This window comes from Fistularia commersonii, chromosome 9 (genome assembly GCF_037954325.1).
Source record: "Fistularia commersonii isolate RoL2024-O1a breed Wild chromosome 9, RoL_Fcom_v1.0, whole genome shotgun sequence".
NCBI lineage: Eukaryota > Metazoa > Chordata > Actinopteri > Syngnathiformes > Fistulariidae > Fistularia > Fistularia commersonii.
Genome location: NC_141292.1, coordinates 14,108,459 through 14,130,845, shown reverse-complemented (window position 1 = coordinate 14,130,845; position 22,387 = coordinate 14,108,459). Strand labels below are relative to the sequence as shown.

Sequence of the window (22,387 nt, the reverse complement as noted above, 5' to 3'; positions counted from 1 at the left end):
CGGCGCGTTTTGATGACGCAACCAAGACGCCCGACTAGACCCGCGTGCGCCACCAGTTCAAGCTTTATCCGAACGTTCTCGTGTACCTCGTCAGTCGAGCTTCACTTGAAAATTAGAAAACAGCTCTCAATCCAAAGAATAAAAACAAACCAGACGTTACACTCAGTGTCGGCGAGTTTTAGAAAACAGACATGCCCTTTTAAAACGTCTCCGCGACTGCTGCCTCACGTGCAGGATGGGTTGGTATCATGTTGCCATGGTAACAGCAAAACCAGCTGCCATCAACGCCACCGGTGTGTTTCTGTTAGGTTTGAGGATCAGGTGTATCCACGAATTTAGTCCCATGGAGTTCATTGGAAGCTCATTTAAAGGAGAGACTAAAAATGGCAGGTACATTAAAAGGCATTCGGTTGAATAGAATACAAATGGCAAAGTTTTTGCTAACCCGGCGCTTCACGGAGGGCCGAGTGCTAACTCAACCCCAGCCTCCTTGTCCCTGCCCCACAGGATGGACGGGAACGGAGAGTACACATTTCCCACGGATACCAAGTATGTGGGCGAGCTGAAGGACGGCATGTTTCACGGGAAAGGAGTTCTGCACTTTCCAAATGGAAGCAAATACGAGGCCACCTGGGTGAACGGCATTGCCAAGGAGGTGAGGAGAGCCGCTGAGTGTGTGGATGTGGTTTTGTGTGCGTGTGTATGTCACACTGCAATGCATCCACTCGGGTCACGCCTGTGTGTTTCACATTGGTTATACTCAATATTACATCTGGTCCCTTTTAGCAGTCATTCGCCGGCATTGTCCCAGTTAATTAGGTTTCTCTGCCTTCTCCCTCATTATGATATTTTCTCCTCTGTTCTGAAAAAAAAAAAAAAAAATCACGGGCTTTTGCCACAACAGCAATCACCCCAATTATTATCATCATTTCAGACGCGGGTCATTTGAAATGATAGCCGCCCTTGACCATGACTAACCTCAACCAAGACTGCACTGCACCTGCACTGATGCCAGTCTGACCTGTATTAATAAAAAACAGTGCTCAGCCATCTCAAATTCATCCTCCTTAAGTTGTACCTGGCGTGCAGCTCACTGTGCAGCAGTCCGTACAAACCTGAGAGTTAAGGTTCAGGTTGTGTGGAAATATTGGCTCAGATGACTAAACCTCTGCTTTGAAATATACTACTTTTGCTTCTGCTGTGTTAAAGTATTACCTGGTGTTATTGTCTATGACTAATAATAATAATAATTTATCCTTTATTAATTCCCATGGGAAAATTCTTTCTCTGCAATTAACCCATCATGGATGAACCATGAGCAAAAGGCTCAGTTAGGGGTTCAGTGTCTTGCTCAAGGAGGAAGAGCTGGGGAATCGAACCAGGAACTCTCCGATAATAAACATTTCATAGAAAGTGAAAATAATATGAATGCATGCATGTGGTTCCAAGAGTTCGTTATAATTTTTTTAAAAGGTCCTGAATCAATGCTGGTGGACAAGTCATGACAGTTCACTGTGACATCACATACAGTGAGGTTTCCCTGTGTGACATCAGCTTTCCTTATCCCACCATAGGAGGGGGGAGTCCTTATGCTCAAGCTGTGCCCTCTACACATAGCTTTCCCCTCTCCAGTGCTTTGTCCTCTGCATGCTTAACATGTATAGAGAAACTTTATTGGATACTTCTGATACTTCTAGGGACACCTATTTTGTTGCCATGGTGTACCCATCCATCCATCCATCCATCCATCCATCCATCCATTTTCCACGGGCTGGGGTCATGTCCCAGGGGCAGGAGCCAAAGCAGGGAGACCCAGACTTCCCTCTCCCCAGCTCTTCCGTGGGAATACTGCAGTCTTCCCAGGCCAGCCAGGAGACAAAGTCTATTATATAACCAATTTACTATAGAATGTACCAACCCAATTTACTACTCTACAATCACATAATTTTTGAAAATGGCTATTAACTGTTTAGGATCAGTAAGATTAAAATAATTATACAAACTAAGATTTGCCTATTAATAATACAAAAAGTATGTTTGTTGTTTGTGTTGGTGTCTCTGTGTGTGCACTGATGGGCGGGGGTGTGGTTACAGGGTTTAAGGCTTAAGGTTTAAGTCCAAAAGTCCTCACTACAGATACTCACTGTTTGGAATGAGGACTCAGGGCTGCAATCGGTTAATTTGAGCTTCATTCATTTTGCAAGTGTCTCATGGGTCCGGGATTCTAGAAACACACACACAATGGCACAACTCAGCATTAGTTTCATCAGTACGTCTCAAGAGCGTCATTTAACTTTTACTATGAAAGTTTAAAACCAATATGTTGTCTCACCAACTGTAAGCCATTATCGATCAAGTATACAAATAAACCAGTTTTACATGTGTATTCCCCTCAAAGCAACACCATCTTCTTTGTGATTGCAAAAGAACATGGGAGGGGGGGGTACTGTTTCTAATATACAAATTAACCTTTTTTTGTTTTGTTTTTTTTTATTTTTTGGAACTGATGTCTCATTCCACAGAAAAAAAGCCTACACAAAGCTATTGTGACAGTTTACCCAGTTTACCAAGACACATAATCCCTCCGCTGTCCCCCTGGTACTGTAACCTCAGACAAATACCTCATGGAGATTCATCTCTTGAGATTTCTGCCTCGAACGAATAGGGGGCAGGGGTTATGATTGCTTCAGGGACTTGAATATGACACTTGAAATTTTCATCAGCAAGCTCATCTCTCCGTTAAACTGTGACTGTGGTATGTAAGATAACCCCCAGGCCTGGCTTTCAACAGTTTTTTGCTGGAACTCATTTCCCACTAACAAAATATTTCAAGTGAAACCAGCAAGTAAACAATGAGGCCTGCAAATGATCTTGAGTAACAAGGACATTTTTTTTTCTCCCTCCGCTTTGAGGAGGAAGAAGATGTGGATGTCATAAAGAATTGGCAGATGGAGATTAAACTATCTGCATGGTATCATTTGGGGACAGTTTTTTCGAGTAGGTCTCCGAGGGGAAGATGAAATTAATTTCCTGTGTCTCTTGATTGTGTTTCCTAACAAGGGGTCATTCACCTTTGCCGATGGTCTGCAGTATATGGAGACAAACTGGGACTACTGCAATGGTCATGACCGACGTTTCTACAGCGAGAGGTGCCATGGACTCAGGCCTGCAGGTTATCTTTGTTTGGTTGTTTATTTGGGTCACATAAAGTTGTGCCTGCACGTAAATTGGAAAAAAAAATCTTTGAGTCCATAAGTATCTCAATGAAAGGGCCAAATGTGTTAATTTGATGAACTTCTATGTGTTTATTTTCCCCAAATAATGAAAAAACAACATAGATGTAGTTTAACCTCTGTGTTTGGACCAAATGTCAGACAGTCATACTGTCTGTACTGTCAAAATTTCTGACTTCAGAGATTACTGGCTAAAGTTATACTTATAATGATAATAATGAGAAGAAGTTAAAGGCCCTGAGCTAAACTTTACCTATAAATCCTTCGCCTTTCAGTTATACTTGGCGCACAATGTACAGAGCACTAGGCCGGTCAATATATACTGAAATTAACTGGGCTTGACCCAAGATTATTAATGACGTTACGTTCAGTTTCTCTCTATTGTATATGTTGGCTAAAGTTCCGTGAATACTGCATTGAATCTCTGATAATGGATAGGTTTCAGATTTGACTATGTATTTCTAAAATTTGAAATTTTCATCAAATGAATTACCTTGCCAAAATTTGTTAATTTCTGACTGGGCAAGTGTTTGCGGTTATTTTTTGATATTAGCTCATTTCTTATTTTGAAATTTTGATTTGCTTTTTGAAATATTTACTTGTTTACATGAAGGTTATTTTTATTAATTTTGTTTTGTCCTTTTATCAGTTTATACCATGCTAATGTTTTGATATCCCCTCTCGTACTCTACTACATTGTTAAATGTATGTCTTTTGCAAAAAAAGAAACTAATCAGCAAATTTTTACTATCTACTTAATAACCATTGATTTGTCCTTCTGTAGATTGAGATACTGTATTATGTGTTCCAATTTTGACTTTTAAAACCCTTGATAAGACATCAAAATGGGTTGATATATATATATCTATGCAGCATTATAAATATAGTATAGAATACTCCTGTTCACATAGCATGGCCTTCTGGCCAGTTCCTAATGACATGAGATCATCACCAGCTGGTTTCATACATATCGGATTGTCCCTTAAATCTCTGATTTTGCTGGTGCAGGTGAATCTCAGCTGACAGATCTCCACCCTCCGCGAGAAGTTCCAGACTGCTGCTACGACTGCGGAGATGGCTTCTACGATCCCAATACCAGAGTGGTCACTTCCTACACAGGCTTTTTCCTCAGGAATGCAGGTGACTGCAAGATGTTCTGCTACATGTACAGCCATGTCTTTTAAACAATTACATAGGGTTTCAAATCATCATTAGGCTCTCAAGCTGCTAAATAATGAAGTGCGATATGTTAACAATGCACTTCAAGATAAAGAGAAATAAAGAGAAGGGGGCAATCCGTGCAACAGGATAACACAAAACATGACACATGTCACATCGGTTACTTAGCAACCTGCAGTACTACTTCTACAGAGTTACCTAATGATTGTTCTCACTGACACAGGACAAGGAAAGACAGAGGTTCAATGTGCGTTTTGGTGATTTCTATTAATCTACCAGGGGAACCCCGGTGCTTTGGTTGACCTTAATGTGGGCACTGCGCAGACACTTTACTCAAGGTCACTGTGGATGCACTGGAAGGGTTAAGGAGCAAATGGCTTTGTGCTTTTTCTTTCAATTTTTTTTGTACTTCTTTTGCTGCTGTAAAATAATGCAGCCTCAGTGTTGCACACGCCCGTGTCTCCCCAAGCCAGCCTCAGAGGGACATAGGCCAGTGTCTCCCTGAGCCGTTCCTAAGCCGGATAAATGCAGAGGGTTGCATCAGGAAGGGCATCTGGCGTAAAACTTTTGACAAAACCAAAAATGCAAATCAGTCGTAATAGCCAGATCATACTGGATCGGTCCAGGCCCAAGTTAGCAATGACTGCCATTGGTACCGATGACCTACAGGGAACCAATGGAAACTAGGCTACTGTAGTTCAAAGAAGGAGAGGAGGAAGGCGTGTTTGGAAGCAGAGAGAGAAGGCGAAAGGCAAGAGTCTGGGACTAAGAGTAGGGACTTTGAATATTGGGACTATGACAGGATAAGGTAGAGGGCTGGTTGACAAGATGCAGAGAAGGAAAGTTTATATATTGTGTGTCCAGGAGACCAGGAGGAAAGATAGTAAGGCTAGAAGCTTAGGAGCAGGCTTTATGTTGTACTACCATGTTACTGACAAGAAGAGAAATGGAGAAGGAGTTATTTTGAAGGAGGAGTTTGCTAGGAACATTCTGGAGGTGAAAAGAATGTCAGATAGTCTGAAACTGGAAATTGAAGGTGTGATGCTTAATGTTGTTAGTGGCTATGCCCCGCAGGGGGATGTGACTTTGAGGAAAAGTTCTGGAATGAGCTAGATGAAGTGATGTAGGGAGTGCAGGAGTATATACAGAGAAAGTGGTTAGCAAAGAAGAAGTGGGATACTGAGAGGACTGAAGAGAACAAACAGGAGTACATATAGATGCAACGTAAGGTATAGATAGAGGTAGCAAAGGCAAAACAAAGAGCGTACGATGACCTGTATGCTCAGTTGAACAATAAGAAGGAAGAGAATGATCTATACAGGATGGCGAAACAGAGAGATAAAGATGGAAAGGATGTATAACAGGTCCGGGTGATTAAGGCTACAAAGAAATGTAGAAATGTATTGACGTATGTATTGTTAGAAGAGTGATGGGACGATGGAAAGAGTACTTTGAAGAGCTGATGAATGTGAGAAATGAAAGAAGCAAGGGTAGAAGAGGTGAGTATTGTAGACCACTAAGTAGCACAGATTAGTAAAAGTGAAGTGAGGAAGGCACGGAAGAGGGTGAAGAGTGGAAAGGCAGTTGGTCCTGATGATATACCTGTGGAGGTGTGGAAGTGTCTTGGAGAGGCAGCGGTAGAGTTTCTTATCAGAATATTCAACAGAATCTTAGAGTGAGAAGATGCCTGAAGGATGGAGACAAAGTGTAATGGTGCCCATTTTTAAGAATAAGGGGGATTTGCAGAATTGCAGCAGCTATAGAGGGATAAAGTTGATGAGCCATACAATGAAGTTATGGGGAAGAGTACTGGAAACTAGACTGAGAGCAGAAGTCAGCATTCGTGAACAGCAGTATGGCTTCATGCCTATAAAGAGTACCACAGATGCAGTATTTGCTTTGAGAATGCTAATAGAGAAATACAGAGAAGGCCAGACGGAACTGCATTGTGTTTTTGTAAACCTAGAAAAAGTATATGACAGGGTGCCAAGAGAGGAGCTCTGGTGTTGTATGAGGAAATCTGGAATGGCAGAGAAGTATGTTAGACTGGTGCACTTGCTAGCTGTGAGACAGTGGTGCAGTGTGCTGTAGGGGTAACAGAGAAGTTCGAGATGGAGGTGGGATTCCATCAGGGACCAGCTCTGAGGCCCTTCTTGTTTACAGTGCTGATGGACAGGCTGACAGATGAGGTTAGACAGGAATCTCCATGAACCATGATGTTTGCAGATGACATTGTGATCTGCAGTGACACTAGAGAACAGATTGAGGAAAATCTAGAGAAGTAGACGTATGCGCTGGAAAGGAGAGGAATGAAAGTTAGTCGCAGCAAGACAGAGAATGTATGTGTGAACTCAGGTGGAATGGGGAGGCTACAGGGAATGGAGTTCAAGAAGTTGGAGGATTTCAGGTACTTGGGGTCAACATTCCAGATCAACGGAGAGTGTGGAAAGGAGGTGAAGAGACGGGTTCAAGAAGGTTGGAATGGGTGGAGAAAAGTGTCAGGGGTACAATGCGATAGAGGACTATCAGCCAGAATGAAAGGAAAGGTGTACAAGACAGTTGTGAGACCAGCAACGCTGTATGGCCTAGAGACAGTTACAGTGACGAAAAGACAAGAGGCAGAGCTAGAGGTTGCAGAGATGAAGATGCTAAGGTTCTCTTTGGGGGTGACCAGGATGGATAGGATCAGGAATGAGTCTATCAGAGGAACAGCACATGTAAGATGTTTTGGAGAGAAGGTCAGAGAAGCCAGACTGAGATGGTTGCGTCATGTATAGAGAAGGGGTAGTGAATATATTGGTAGAGGGATGCTGGAATTGGAGCTGCCAGGTAGGAGGTCTCGAGGAAGACCAAAGAGATGATTTATGGACGTAATGAGAGAGAATATAATGGTAGTTTGTGTGAGAAAGGATACACAGAATAGGTTTAAATGGAGAGGGTTGATTCGCTGTGGCGACCCCTGAAGGGAAAAGCCAAAAGGAGAAGAAAAGAAGAAGATGCTGCTTCACCATTCATCTTTTTTTCACATTATAAGTAACAGAAGGGGCACTCTCCTTTTGTGACATCACAGCTCCCCCCGCCAAGTTTACCTCAGGTTCATAGTTCATGTTTATCATTTCAGTCTTCTTTGAGTCAAATTTTTAGCTTGGTTTTAATTATTAATGTTGAACTATATTTTTAAGTCAAAGATGGAACTAGTTCTCCTCTCCTGACATTCCAGTTTTTGAGTTCAATTTACTTACTTATGTATTTTTCAATCATATACATTGGCTGTTTTCTTGAGTATTTGTACCTCAAAGCATCACCTTGCAACGTCTGCCGGAAATGCATTTCAGTGGGCTGGCTCAATTGCTTAGGGACGAATTTTCACCTGCTGACATTTTTTTATATGAAACTATGTTATGGAAGACTGACAGACAGGGCCACTCATTTGTTTTCCTACAGTTGAAATATTCTTTTTCATGTTTGGGGAAGATAGGGGGCCCTTTTATTACAAAGGTTTTCAAGCCCATATTCTAAAATCTATGAATTATTCTTTAAATTCCAACACAAATTCCCATGGTTACCGAAATATTTAAAATGTCACCTGCAAGTAAGGGCTTTAGAAAGAAAAGAAAGAAAGAAAAATAATTACTATTTTTTGGAGGTCATGACAATGATGTTGGAATATTATCAGAATAAGATTTGATACTATGAGTATTGAGTCATAATTCTTACTGAAAATAGAGTTGATATATGTGGCGAATAAGCCTACAGTCATTCAACAACTTTACAAGATATTTACAAGAATAAAATCATTGAGAATCTTTCTCATTGTTCCCTGGGAAACTCCATCATCTCTTTGAATGGCTGGCAAATGTAAACACTGACTTCCAGCCACTTCCTCTCACAAATGTGGACAATTCTTCCAAGTCCTTGCGGTTCTTCCATCAGATTAGACATAATTTGGCTCTGAAACACTGGATTGTCATTGGGATCTCAAACGGCCGTGCAAATGATTAAGTAGCTCCTTTCTCATGAAAGTGATACTGCCGTGGCACAGGAGGTATAGCAATCGTCTTTGGAACCTAACATTCCTGGTTCAATTTCCAGCTCCTCCTAGTGTGTTGAAGTGTTGTTGAGCAAGAAGCAAGACACTGGACCCCTAATACCTCCCCTGGCACTGGTTGACGGCAGCTCATGGTTCATCAATGATGGGTTAATTGTAGAGAACACATTTCCCCACAAGGGATGAATAAAGGATAAATTATTATCAGAAAAGATGCTACCCATTTCCAACTCTTTTTCTTTTATATGATATAATTTAGCCCAATAAAATTCAAATTTGATTTTCATACTTTTTCAATATGAATCCCCTAATACTCCCCCAATACTGTTTTTATTCTCGTAATAGTTTACCATTAATTCCTCTCATATTTCTATTTTGTTTTCATGATTTAAATCTTGTAAACGTCCTTCTGTGGACCCCAAAGGGGTTTCCATCAAAGTGGCTAATTCAGGCATGATAAGCCATTTCATATGGACATGCAAAGAAGAATTTCATTCTCCATGTAAAGATTCCAGATGTCAGGAGATAATGTTTGTACATCCTGCAGCCGGTACTCTATGTGATGTCCACAGAATTAAAACTGTGCACAGTCCCCCATCGGCAGGTGTTTAGACAGTACCTCCAGCTTTGGTCCGGTTTTCCTCCATGGTTTCACACATGTCCGGGCACAAACCAAGCATCTCGTCGGCTTATCCTTTGAAACTAAGTTTGCTTTTGTGTCGGACTTATTTCGTGCGAGGCCTTTCTGTCTTTGCCATTTTCTAATAACTTAAGCCTGGAAATCAAACAGCATGGCCATATGGGAAGGATTTGATAACGCTGAACCTGTTCTGCGATGTTAAACGCTCAATCCCTGGAATCTCTGATGGAGGATTATTACTACAAGTCATCTGATAAGCATGATTCTCTAGGCTATGCTTTCGTTGTTTTCTTTTTGTTATTTGTTAAAAGGGGAAAATTCAAGACACATTTTATGCTGAACAGATGCCCAGTTTTGGAACTTCTGATTTGAGGCGAACGCAGTTTGTCAGGTGTCCAGCGGGGAATTCCTGTAGTGTGACATCATCTGCTCATCATGTCTCCCCTCCACGGTCTTACATTAGCAGACAATGTCATTAAATAGGCTAATTGAACAGAAATTGACGTAACAGTATAAACCCCTCAAGATGTATCTTCACGTTATCCAGGGGCCCTCAAACAGATTTTTATTTCCTGTGTGTCAAATTGGTAGGTAGATTCAAATCTAGACTCTTGTTTTACCTGAGACCATTTCAATATTCAGCTGCTCAGATATTTTCATAAAAACACTTGCAGGATGATTTTTTGGTGGCCTGTGCTCTACCTTGTGCAAGATGTACACTAACGATTCATTAGCTTAGCAAACAAAACTCAGATTTTCAGAGGTAAATTATTGAGCTATTGGCACTGACCTTTTTCAGCATGTATCCAATAAGGACCAGCCACTGTTTCATTTCATATTAGTCTCTGACAGACTGTATCCATATCTGTATATTCTTGATAACCTTTATCGATTAATACTTTCTATGTATATACAGTATATGATCGCTTTGCTGTGTTTACACTCTAAGGTTCTTGCTTAACAGCATTCAGTATGAATGCACGCTTTGACCTCACTGTCAGTACGGTTCGACCGTCCTGCTACTTGACCCCTTTAACAACCTGAAAAATGTAACAAAAAATGGTTCAGTGGTAGAGTGTGTCTTTCATGTATGAGGTCCTGGGTTCAATCCTCAGCATCTTCACTATAAGTCACTTTGGATAAAAGCGTCTGCCAAATGACTGTAATGTAATGAAAAGGTCACCCCGATTTTCCTTCCCAAATGAAGTGTAGCTTCGGTCCGATTCCAAGTTATAAGTCTTTCGTTTCTGAATCGGACCAATCTCATTGAAATTATTGCAGCTGCAGCTTTTAAATGCTGTTTCAATTTCATAAACATATAACATTAATATAAGACAATATTTGACATTGTGCATAAGCAGCACTCATTCTTTAACTATTTTTGTAATGAATTGTGCTGACAGTACTTGATAGATTCAAGCTATCTACCGATATCAATGCTGAACTGTTTTTACCCCCAAATATTAGTTACGATCCATAAATCCAGCAACGCTCTTTTCATATCTCTTTTCATCATGCATTAACGTCACCATTAATCACTTCTTCATACAGTGCAATCCTAATGCTGCCTTTCATTTTAGAAAGAGCAAAAGAATTTAAATCACCTGTTTTTTTTTTTGTTAGTTTTTTTTTTTTTTTACAATCTTTCAAATTTCTGGCCTCTTGAGTCCAGTTTTATTCTGCATGTTGATTTAATTCCCCGTTTGTACTTTTAACAAATGTGTACACATGTCAAGATACGACCTGGCAGAAGCAATGGCATGACTCATGGTCTCCCAAAGGTAGGAACGAATTTTGGAGAGAATATTTGTATTTTGTGTTACAATGAGCTACTTGCAACATAATATAGATTCGTTCCACCGGCATGTCCAGGAGGAAAGAAAAGACGATCCGCATCCTCGCCAGATGTCATCGGCTTGTGTAAGAAGACAAAAATATGATTTGCAATCCTCTTCCTTGATGCGGCTTGTTCGTAGTCATTATGGCTCTGGTATTGATCAGTGGAATGACAGAAAGAGAGATGTGGAGCGAGAGAACAAGAGCGGATGAGAAGGAGAGATTATTTAGAGACTGCAATGGGGAAAAAAAGAGGGGAACTGAGCACTTTCCAACAATATCCTGACTCTGTTTTGAATTACATAAATATGAAGTCAAACAGGAACTATTTAATTGCTGTGTGCCTTTTATGACATTATTCTATTCTCGTGTGTGTGTGTAGGGGGGGGTGTAGCTTGAATACTATATGCACAAAAAAATGACTGTTTCCTTGACAAATTTGTTCTTCAACGGCAGGATGTTCAAGCTCATTTTTCGGTGGGAGCAGGCGCAAAAGTAGAACATATTTCCCAGTGGTTTCCATTCAGGATGAGCACTGCAGTGATGATGGGACATGGTTTCGGTTGTACAATCGTTGTAGGGTGTCCAATGGTGTTGGACGTGGACAGAGGAGGGAGCTCCCTGTGCCCTCACTGAGATGGAGGACAAAGAAAAGGTCATGATTGAAAAGGCGCCTATCTAGAAAAGCTGAAAAAAAAAACCAACCAAAATCATATGGAACTATTTTAAACCTGATGATTCATGTTTGACCCTTTGACATTGTTGCTAGGAGGCCTGAACTTTGGCCACTGGCCACATTTAACCTCTCTGCAAAGTCCTGCACTCCTTAGTTACTGTTGCTAACGTGAACAAACAGTCGTCTCTGGAACGGAGCCAAGCAGCAAAACAATAGGATCTGTTGCTAATATTCCCCGAGAGCATATAGATTATTTTTAGCGTTGAACTGATTTCTTGTCATACCAGGGCTGCCCTGAAACCTGCTGGGCTGTTTGTCATGGACAAGTCGTAGACACGGTAGAGATTTAAGAGCCAGAAATATGAGCAAATTCCTTGATAATAGACATTTCTGACCCTACATTCAGTCTTTTTTTTGAGCAAATCCACAGTATTACCACAAAGCTCAAGCCGCACACTAATCTGCAGATTCCCTCCTGCTTCAGTCCCAGCTGGTCAGCCATTACTACTAGTGTACAATGATACCACTCACTAATGTGCATTTTAAGGAACTTACACTTTACTTAAGCATTCCTATTTGATTCCGTGACTCTGTCACATTTCTGAAGGAAGTATTGTACCAGACTCACAGCTTTTTCTTATCCCCTTCATCTCCATCGAAAATACATTTATCATCGCAACCGGTAGATTTTTGTTTGTGATCAGCTGGCGGATTATGTTTCTCTCTGGTTTCAGTAAATTTTCCCATGGGTTAAACTAAATCAACTATTTCAGCTGGAAATGTATCAATATCAAATGTATCATCAGGGATCAAAAAGAAAAAAGTGTCCTTTTTTAACTTTTCAGAGATATGTAATTCTGACAGTTTTAATGGTGTTTTAGATAAAATGACACAAATTTATTAACTTGTTAAGTATTGCCTCAACCTCTTAACTTTGACAGCGGTAATACATTTTGAATCCTAAGACTAGCTTATTTTTTACATGTACATACTTTTGTTTATTTAACTTGAGCTCTCATTGATTTTATAAGATTTACTGACATCAAGGATCTGAAGAATTTCTTCATGGGTCCAGGATCTTTTCCTCTTGGTTTAGCACTGAGACGATGTTCCTCAGAGCTTGTGAAAGTCATGCTACAACCAGGTTATGATTATGTTATTGTTGAAATTACCTGACAGCTTGCAAAGTCATGAAAGTGACCTCAACCTGTAAGATTTGCAGCGGGACTGTCCGAAATAAAATTAACTACTGTACATAACAGAATAGCAGCCAAGGAAGACCTCTTTACTTTTGGTACATTTTGCCAACTGTACTAACATGCCGGACTTTTACTCATAGTGGGGTACTGTCACAGTGTGGTCTTAGTACATTTGCTGGCGAGAAGGGTCTGAATGCTTCATCCAAGACTGAATTATACCACAGAATATGTGACAGCTCTAATTTCCTCCTTATGTACTATATTATAACCAAGAGGGTCGGTCCTCAGTCATATTTTATTTTTTTATTTATTTTTTGTCGTGGCAGGATTCTGCAGCCACCGGGCCAACTTTAAAAAAAAACACACACACTTAAAAACATTAAATTACGATGGAGAACCAGGATTTTTCCTTAACGTTTTGAGAGCCAGCGATGTCTGAGGAAATATCACGTGGGCCTTTAGCAGAAATAGATCCAGACGTATATGATGGTTTAATTTGCCAATTTGCATATAATAGAGGAGCGAACTGTTGGCCTTGGCTCAGGTCTGCACTCTCGAAGTGCACTTGTTATTGTTGATTTAAGATTTAATGGTCATGTGTGTGTTATTGAAGGGTGGAAGGGGAAGGGTGGGGGTGGAAGGTTCAGGGGGGGATTCATTCTCCCAGCAGAATCAAATGAGCAGAGAAAAGCCTTTTACTGCCAAATACCACTTTGAATAAGTTGACGTGAGTGTTTCTGACTGGAGAGGGGGGTTAGCGGTTCGGTCCCTGGTTTCTCCTGCCCACACATCAAAGTGTCCTTTAGACTCTGAGCCCCCCCAAGCGACTCCCCGAACATAGAGCTCCTCCGCAGGAGCCGGTGGGCCAAGTTCAACCCGAGACTGATCCTGGTTCTAATTGATCCACTCAGTTCGCCCTGCAAAGCCTGTTTTACTGATTGGTTTTGTCAATCAGTTCGACCCCTGGCTGCCCCCGATCCTCCCAGTGTCAAAAAATGAAAACAGCATTACAAGGTCCTTCACTAATGCATTTGTCAAAGTCATAGAAGTGACAGGGAATACTTAACGTACTTGTTAGTATAGTCATGATTAATAGGTGATTTATTAGCATGTATGTTAGCAGCTTATTAGTGGTTTTCTTAATGGCATCAAAGAACTTGTTAATGTCTTTCTGTGCACGATAGATTGACTGAAAGTGTTCCTTTTAATTGGCTGTAAATTGTGGAGTACGAAATCTTTGTGTGGAGAAAAGGCAACCCCAAAACAGGGAACCTTTCAGGTTTGATATTGATCAAAACAGCCAGTGAATTAGTTTTGAACAAGAACTCGGTTTGGGATTAAAGGCCTTGATTAAGCGACTGTCAACAGTCCATGTTGAATATCCGAAGCATATTGTCTGAAGTACAGGCACCGGAGATTCGAATTCCTTCATGATGTGGCCAAATCGGCCTTGAGAGCACAAGAACAGAACACATGGTTCCAAGGGGGTCATAGACCTTTAATTTATTCACCAGGTTGTTGGCCAAATAACTGATTGGTTGCTCAAAGCTCATCTTTCATCTTGTTGTTGGGGAGCATAAGCCCAGAAGGTTCATCCAACACGGGTGTTATGGTACAAACCACATTAGCCTCCTGCTGATAAGGACTGACTTCGAAAAAGGACGTGACCAGCACCACTTTGATATTGTCACTTCACACTTGACATTTCACACTTCACACTTCACACTTCACAACTGATCATGCAGCTGTGGACATCGAACACCTAAACTAAAAACTTTCATGGTTGTGAATTATCAAAGAAAAGGCAAATTACAAACATGATTTAAATCATTTTGCCAACAACTGAAAGAATAAAATCACAGGGGAACCATCTTTGCATACCTTACAACACTGCGATGTTGATGCATAAATAAAACCACCTTTCATCCTGTTCTCAGTTTTCAGCACCAAAGTTCGCCTGCGTAGTGGATTTGACATTCGTGTCACGATATGACCTGATTTTTCTATTATTTGTGTCGGGCACTCAACACCGAACGCACCTCTGCTTATCTCGGCCCCGTCACGCCCTCTTAGATCATCTTGTAGTTTAATTTGTCGACGCTGATGAGGCTCAGAGATGCAGCACTTCACGGTTTCAAATTTTTTAATGAAAGACAGGAACAAGAAGCAAGGCCACAGCTGCACAGTCGAACCTCTGCAGCGGACTGACTGCCCAAGTGTGTTGTGTTACTGCAAACAAGCGCACACACACACACACACACACACACACACACACACAGTTGGTTATGTATATTCTGTCTTAGAAAGAGGTGGCTTCATTTTGCAGCGTTTGCAGCAGCAGCAGCTTCAGTGGCAGCCAAATATGCTGCCATATTGTTTATAGCACTTTCCTGTTTCTGGAATAAGCACTTCCTTTTGAGAGTCGGCACAGAAACAGTTCCACACTGAAAACATTCCACTGCCAAGGAAAACACCTCCGGTGACACAAACTGCAGGCCCTCCCTTTGTCCCCCGTCCAGCTGAGGTGTTTCACAGACAGATAACATCAGCCCCTGCCGCCCCTGGGAGTGGAACATATCCTCGTGCCGAAACCCCGCTGGACCAAAAAAATAAATTCCAACAAAAAAGGCGAATTCATCCAATGAGCAGTGATGGATCGTCTTATAAAAGCAGGAACCAGTTTTCTCTGACGTGGCGTTGCAAGAGCCGCTCTGCTGTTGTTTTGAGCCTTTCACCTTGTCTTTGGCTACGAGCTTACCCATGGAACAACCTCGGAACACAACACATGGTAGAAAAAAGACAAAACACGTCACGTGTCTGTTTGTAAAAAGCCAATGTGTCCTTGGTGTTGACTTAAAACATAGTTAGTTTTTGACTGTTGAATGTTTTGGGGGTTTGGGGTTTTTTTTCGATGCGAACAAAAATTTGCAAGGACATCCCGATAAATCAGCAATACTCAGACCCAAAATGAGGTTTCCATTTACAATTCATGTGTTGTTGAATTGTAGACATACTGACGTCATGAATCCTCAAATATTTACACACTTACAAGGCTAGTACATAGAAACAAATTCGTTTATATCTGTTTTATTGTGTATTGAACGTTGGGAATCTGAAATTCTGAAGTAATTTTTCACAAGAAAAGTCCCGCACAATGTTAACAATGTCAGAAATGTCACCCTTTTTTTTGCTTGCATTGCCTTTGTGTGCCTGTTCTCTCTCAGCTATTAGGCTGGAAGGAAACACTTTCCCCACTGAGTGTATTTTAAAGATTAAGATAAACAGGCCGAAAGGGGGGTTGGCATTATCGCTTCCACACACTCCGAGTCTTGTGTATATTGGACAAAGGTCGTTCCTGCAGGTTACATTCGGGGTGGACATTAGGGGACACTCGACGTCCGTGACAGACCTGAGGCCCATAATCAGTCTGAGTCACATTGACAATCACAGAAGTCACATTTCTCCACTTCCTGCTCATTAAACGTGAATAATTTATGGCTTCTTTTTCTTTAGGACGACAATAGGTTGGGGATCTTTCAGGCCGATGACGTCATCTTGGGCCTTTAACCATTTTTCTATTGTTTAATTGGACCAGCAGAATCGGGGCTGAAAACAAATCTAGCTGCGGTATCAGTATTGACAGAGTGAGCAAAAAGAAAATATCCTAAATTCTTCCATTAAAAACTCAAGTTGAAAAAGAACCCGGCCATGGACATTTGTAGGACGCCATCTTATGTTCTCAGAATTTGACAGAATGGTTGATTAAATTGATTAAGAAATAATCCTTATTAATCTGTGAAACAAAAAAGTAAGAAAAAAATGCACCTTCCAGAAGAAAAGAAGTCACAAAATTGTCTTGTCATGCTCCAAATGGACTATATCCCTCCTTTGTCACCTAATACTTTTGTTTTTCCAAAGGTTTTTACTTTTTTAAAATTATTTTTTAAATGATTCTGTCAGGAGATAAACGTCAGTGAAATAATTGCCCCGAGATCAAGAAAAACGAGAAAAGTTTCAACTAAGGTGTCAAAATGAACAAATTGGGGGAAAAAAATAAAGGACATCTAACAAAAGTGAAATATATCACAAGATAGCACCAACCCGACAATGATGCAGCCACCTGTGTCCTCGGACAGCTTAGCTAACAATTTCACGCAACTTAAATTCTGAGATAAACACCACCATCCAGTCTCAAGAGGGCAGAATTACAGAAAATGTGAAAAATGCCTCAATCTAATTATCATTAAGGCAAGTTTTGGGTTTCCGGCTAATCGAGGTCGGCCTCGCGGTCACACGCCCCCCTGCCCATTTTAATAATTACCTTCTCATGGTGACAAAGGCAGCTGAAAATGTTTGCGCGGCAGCTGCCGCCGCTCCTGATAACTTGAATTGACCTCCTGATCGGAGCAGGTAGAAGGAGCTGCTGCCAGAAGGAGGAAACACGGGTGGGGATGGGGGCGAGCGGGTTTGCGCTTGAAGTGGCTGTTAGCCTTGATGCCCATCCCCATGCAATTACACACAATCACTGTGGGGTGTACAGTGGTGGAGCAGGGGGAGGGGTTGGGGCTTCAGACCTGCACACTCGGCCTACAATGGAGCCCCCTCGCGCAGTGGAACCTGGGGGTGACGCCCGCGAGCCGCTCAAGTGCGTGCAGCTGCGCGCGCTCCAGAATAAACCTCACTTCCCCTGCAATTAGCTACTCATTTCACTGGTGACAATGGAAAACTGGTTTATTATCAGCTCCTCTGGCTGCCTTTTCAGGTTTAAAGAACAGACAAAAAAAAGATGAAGGAGAGGGAGCGAAAAAAATCACAGTCCGTTTTTGAGGAGGGAGGATTTAGTATTTATCGGTGTCTGAAGTGGCTCAGAGAAGTTATTTTCTCCTAATTGTGAGCTTGATTTGACAAAATTTACCCGGGACCTGAATGGCACTTCACCGCTGCAGCTTCACGCACAGAATGACCCGCGGTTTAATTATCCCCCCCGACTAGTTATTAGAGATTTGATTTGGACGTTTTAAGTGAGTGCGTCTCCTCGCTTTGGATCCTTCAGTTTATAGGCCCCCTGATTTTTTTTTTGATTGTAGGTCAAACAATTTACTCTAGCCTTGAACGTTCATCAAAATTCTCACTCATTTCCATCTAAATCTCTCTTAATAGACGACTCCGAGCACGAGTGGATCATGAAAACCTGCCGAAAAGCTTGGGATATGGTCCGTTCCGGAAAAGCCTCCACGTCTGTCGCAACCCGGCCTGAGGAGACCGCCGACAACGAGGTCCAATAGTTTTCTCGATCGGCTATAATATCACATCCAATCGTCTGTGACTACCTGTGAATCATTTGAGCATTGAAAGGATCCGTGACCCTATTTATCTAACTTCATCATCTAGAATAATTTGGATCTTGTAGCTGAAATCATGTGTTTGCCAGGACAACAATGTCAAGCATTAGCATTCATTTTGAACTAAACTTGAATTGCTGGGACTGTTGGTCGGCATTCCTTCTAGAATCCAATATTAATTCCCTGCAAGGAACTGCTGCCACAATCTGATCGGAACTGCGACACCTCCGGCCACTGGGTCACACATGACTGTATGAATGTTTGCATTAAATCTTCCTTTAAATTTCTGCCCATTTATAACGCTGCAGGTGATTAAGGGATTTTAGCTGCATCCTTTCGATCCCATTTCTATGCTGAGTTTGTGGTTCCTTATCAATATATTCAAGGTCTCTTGGATCGTGAAATTGGACAATATATTTTGGCATCCTCAGAATCTAAATACTAATGCTTTTGACTTTTGATAGCAAAGTGAATACCGTGTATCTATTTTGTTTGGGTTTGTTTTTTTTTTTAACTGAACATCTATTATCATCACATTGCAGCCCACGTAGCTACTCAAATCATGTTATGTGGGAAAAAAAAACGGAAGCCATCAATGCATGTAAATGCCTTTTGCCAGCTCATTCACTTAACTGGTTATGGTAGAAGATGGGCTGTCACCATTTAAAAACCAGGATGTACCCTTAATTTAAGTACAGACACACAAATGTATACACACAGCAAGCTTTTATCCACCTAGAAAGGAAAAAAAAAACAATTAAATATACTTCGTTTGAAAAAGAATTTAATATGTATCTTTATATTTGTTAATTTTATGTTGTGCATTGCTATTTAGGGCAATAAAACCCCCAAAACGAAACAGGTTTTCAGTATTATTTAATTGCTTTGAGCCACAAATCGGTTGTACAAGTGAGTTATTGCTTCACTGACTCGTCCTTGGAAAATGAACCAAAATCACCACGAAAATATCACATTCTATTTTATTGCATTTTAGTACACAAAACATGTATGACGCACAGTCTATCAAATAAACTTTCCTGTTTTCGATTCACTGCTGTTTTTTTTCAATAAATTTTTATTTTTTACAAAACCATTTCAGGGGCTGGGGAGAAAAAAAAGGGGGGTTGGGAGGTCGGGAAAAAAAAGTGCTTTACAGGGATTAACCATCTTAATAAATACAAGGACATTGAGGTCTTGTTGGATCCTGTTCTTCACACAATGGCCATGGCACTAAAATACAGATGCACGCTCTCTAACCCTGCCAGTACACACACACACACACACACACACACACACACACACACACACACACACACATATGCAACGCACACACATCTCACTATGTACAACCCCAGTCTGTTTTCAAATTGTCCTTTTTGTACCAAATACTCACAGAGGCTGAACGAGCAACCAGAGGTTATAAAACAGCTTGGAATTTAACAGGTTTTATCATGTTGTAATTACACACCACCCAAGACTCTAAGATGTGGTTTTTCCTTCATAATTTCCCCAGGGATCAAAAAACTATTTCTGATTTTGATTTTGATGATCATCGGGTAAGAATTTTCTGGTCAGTTGAATCATTCAATTTGTGCCACACTATTTGAAAAAAGAAAAAGAAATTAGGTGACTATTAAGTACTTCTTCGTACATTCCAGAGCAGTACATTCTTTCTTCTCTGGAATGTTTTTTTGTTATGGAAAAGATAAGGCACACAGTCTTTTCATTCTGGTGTCTTAATTTTTTCGTGTTTCAGTGGAAAATTCACCATTTGGTTTTTGCGTTGTAAATGAAGATGATGATTTCTTCTTTTTCTTTACATATCTGGTTGTCCTTCATGGTTGCTTAGAGTCAGAGAAAAAAGAGGCAGGAGTCTTACCTATGTTGTGGTCTACTGTATGTGCCCGACCCCTGGGCCGCGATCACACAACCCTTTAAGCCTGCGCCCCACCCTCCAACAAATGGCCCACCGGACTACTGCAGTTTACCCCCACACACCCTTTTCGCTCATCTTCAGTACTTCAGAGGTTTCAGCTCTGCTTCGTGGGTCAGTTTCTTCCAAAAAAATACCATTAAAAAGAGGGGAAAATGCGCTCCCTCAAAATCAAGAGTGTGGAGCGAGTGACAGAAGCTGAACTTTACAAACTAGAGCAAAAATTCCAGCAGTGTGAGACACCTCCCTCGGTCGGTTCCCACTGACGATGAACGCTTCTTCGGCCATCACTTTCAACTCACCATCAGCAAAAAACTGACATATTCCTGTCCTCGCAGAAAAAAAAACTTTTTTTTTTGTAGGTCTCCTTTTTTTTTGTTTTCTCAGTTTGCTTTTTCTCCTGGCTGGGGGTTTCTAGCAGGTGTCCGAGGCGTGACTCCTCGCATGACCTCCCGAGGTTGGACGACGCTAATGAGAGATGTAGGGTCAAGATGGTTGAAGGTGGTGGGCGGGGGTGGGGTTGGGGGTCGCAAGGGTCGCCATCAGCAGGCTAGCGGCTGAGGGGAAGCTGGGGCAGGGACATCGGCTGATGCGGGAGACTCTGGGAGGTCAAGACGGAGAAAGGGTGACCTGGGGGACACATGAAGAAAACCTTAGGACCTCATCGCGGTGTGTTTATCAGGAAGTAGAAAGTGCACATGAATCAAACAACTCACTGTCTATGTAGCCGTGAAGGGCCACCATGCGTGCCCGGTCTGGACTGCCGAAGGGGGAGTAATGCAGCTCCTCAGGCATGGACGAGGGTATCCTGGACTGGGGGTGGCCCTGGGGGGCCCCGCTGTGTTGGGGCGTGTGCTTTTTGTGTCTTGCTCTGCAGTTTTGAAACCACACCTATGAAGATGCAATGTAACCAGACATCACGAGGAGGCTATTCTTTAATAGCGCTGTCACTTTACTTTGTGTGTGTGTGTGTGTTGTTTTCGCTCTTAAAATGTCAAGAACAAGTCTGCATGTCACTAATCCTCAAAAGGGAGTCGCGTCTCCATATCAGCAATGGGTATTTATCATATTTATTATAGGAAATTGGCAAAAGTAATGCAAAAGAATCTTTTGTTTTCTTATGGGAACATAGTTGCGTCCAATTTCACAGAAAATATCCCCAATTTATTGAAAAATCAATTATATTTGGTTGAAACAGCATAATTTTCTGTTTGGGCAGTCTCATTTGTCCCCCTGTTTCTTAATGAATCTGCAGGTTAACTTACCGTATTTCTTTTAAAGTTTTCCATCCCTTCAAAACAAAGCATGTGACAGAGATATGTCTGCTTAAGTTTGATGTTTTTGAGTGAAAATCTTAAAAACTTTCCAACGTTGATTAGGAAGCATTTTAGTGGAATGACTCGTAACAAGACTGTTCTCCTGTTTTTTGTTTTTTTTTCCCCCATTGGTTCATTTTTTTTTTTCTTTGTTTGTGTTTTTGCTTAATGTGACCACTGACCTGTATTACTCTGCGGCTGAGGCCCGTCATGTCTGCTAGTTTCTGTAGCGTCTGAGCGTCTGGGTTGTTGTCCTGGGCGAACTGAGCCTGCATGATCTGCGGGGGAGACAAATTCACACCAGTCACAAGCTGACAAGCTTTTCATGCCGCGTCCATGAATCCCCGCATGAAGACAGGAGACACTTCATACATTTAACTATACATCTGCATATACAGCCTGGTAGTGGCAGCATTGGTAAAAAAAAAAAAAAACTAGAGTGACTGCTGCAAATCCTGACACTAATGTTGGCAAAACTTTTAGGGTTTGAGTAGGAGGCACCCAACTGAGTACACTGGGACTTGATAAAAGCCCCACCCCCACCCCCTTGTGGACGCTATGCAGGTCCACAGAAGCACAGTAGTTAGAAGTTCTGCATCAGAGAAAAAAAAGTTAAATTATGACAGGGGGGCCTTTGTGTGGAGTTTGCATGAGTGGGTTTTCTTGTGTGAATGAGCGAGTGAATGTTTATATCTCATGATGTGACATATGAATGAGAGTGAATGGTTCTATGTGTCTATACGTGTTGCTGTGGTTGGCTGGTGACCTATCAAGGTTTTCCCGCCATCTACCCCCTATGAATTCACTTGTATCAACTGTCCAGCTCAAATTGTTCGTTTCAGGAGCCCCCCTCTTCCAGGGGAACTTTTTAGTTTTGCGTTCCCACAGCCAGTATGGGACCACTGTGGGGGCCAGTGTAACTCAGGCGTCTGTGACATGCACTTTAAGCCCCACAATCAAAAACCAAACGCCGCAAAGCAGAGGA

At 41.6% G+C, this 22,387-nt stretch overlaps 2 protein-coding genes across 4 annotated transcripts in view; one reads left to right on the top strand and one right to left on the bottom strand.

Moving 5' to 3' along the window:
• Positions 1–39: 39 nt before the first annotated feature.
• Positions 40–19,161, top strand: morn5 (MORN repeat containing 5). The gene is made up of 5 exons (XM_086152642.1): positions 40–390; positions 508–655; positions 3,061–3,172; positions 4,242–4,373; positions 17,972–19,161. The coding sequence occupies exons 1-5, from the start codon at positions 236–238 to the stop codon at positions 18,094–18,096; spliced, it is 672 nt and encodes a 223-aa protein (XP_086008768.1). The 5' UTR covers positions 40–235; the 3' UTR covers positions 18,097–19,161.
• lhx6a (LIM homeobox 6a) overlaps positions 19,030–22,387 on the bottom strand; it is a 19,107-nt gene continuing 15,749 nt past the window's right edge. For 2 of the 3 annotated variants that reach the window (XM_086152640.1, XM_086152641.1), the window contains exons 7-9: positions 21,585–21,680; positions 20,803–20,977; positions 19,030–20,716 (exon numbers count right to left, since the gene is read on the bottom strand). In XM_086152640.1, coding sequence (XP_086008766.1) covers positions 20,637–20,716; positions 20,803–20,977; positions 21,585–21,680 — 351 coding nt within the window. In that variant the 3' untranslated portion in view covers positions 19,030–20,636. The remainder of the gene's footprint in view (positions 20,717–20,802; positions 20,978–21,584; positions 21,681–22,387) is intronic. The other variant, XR_015106614.1, reaches the window with a different exon arrangement.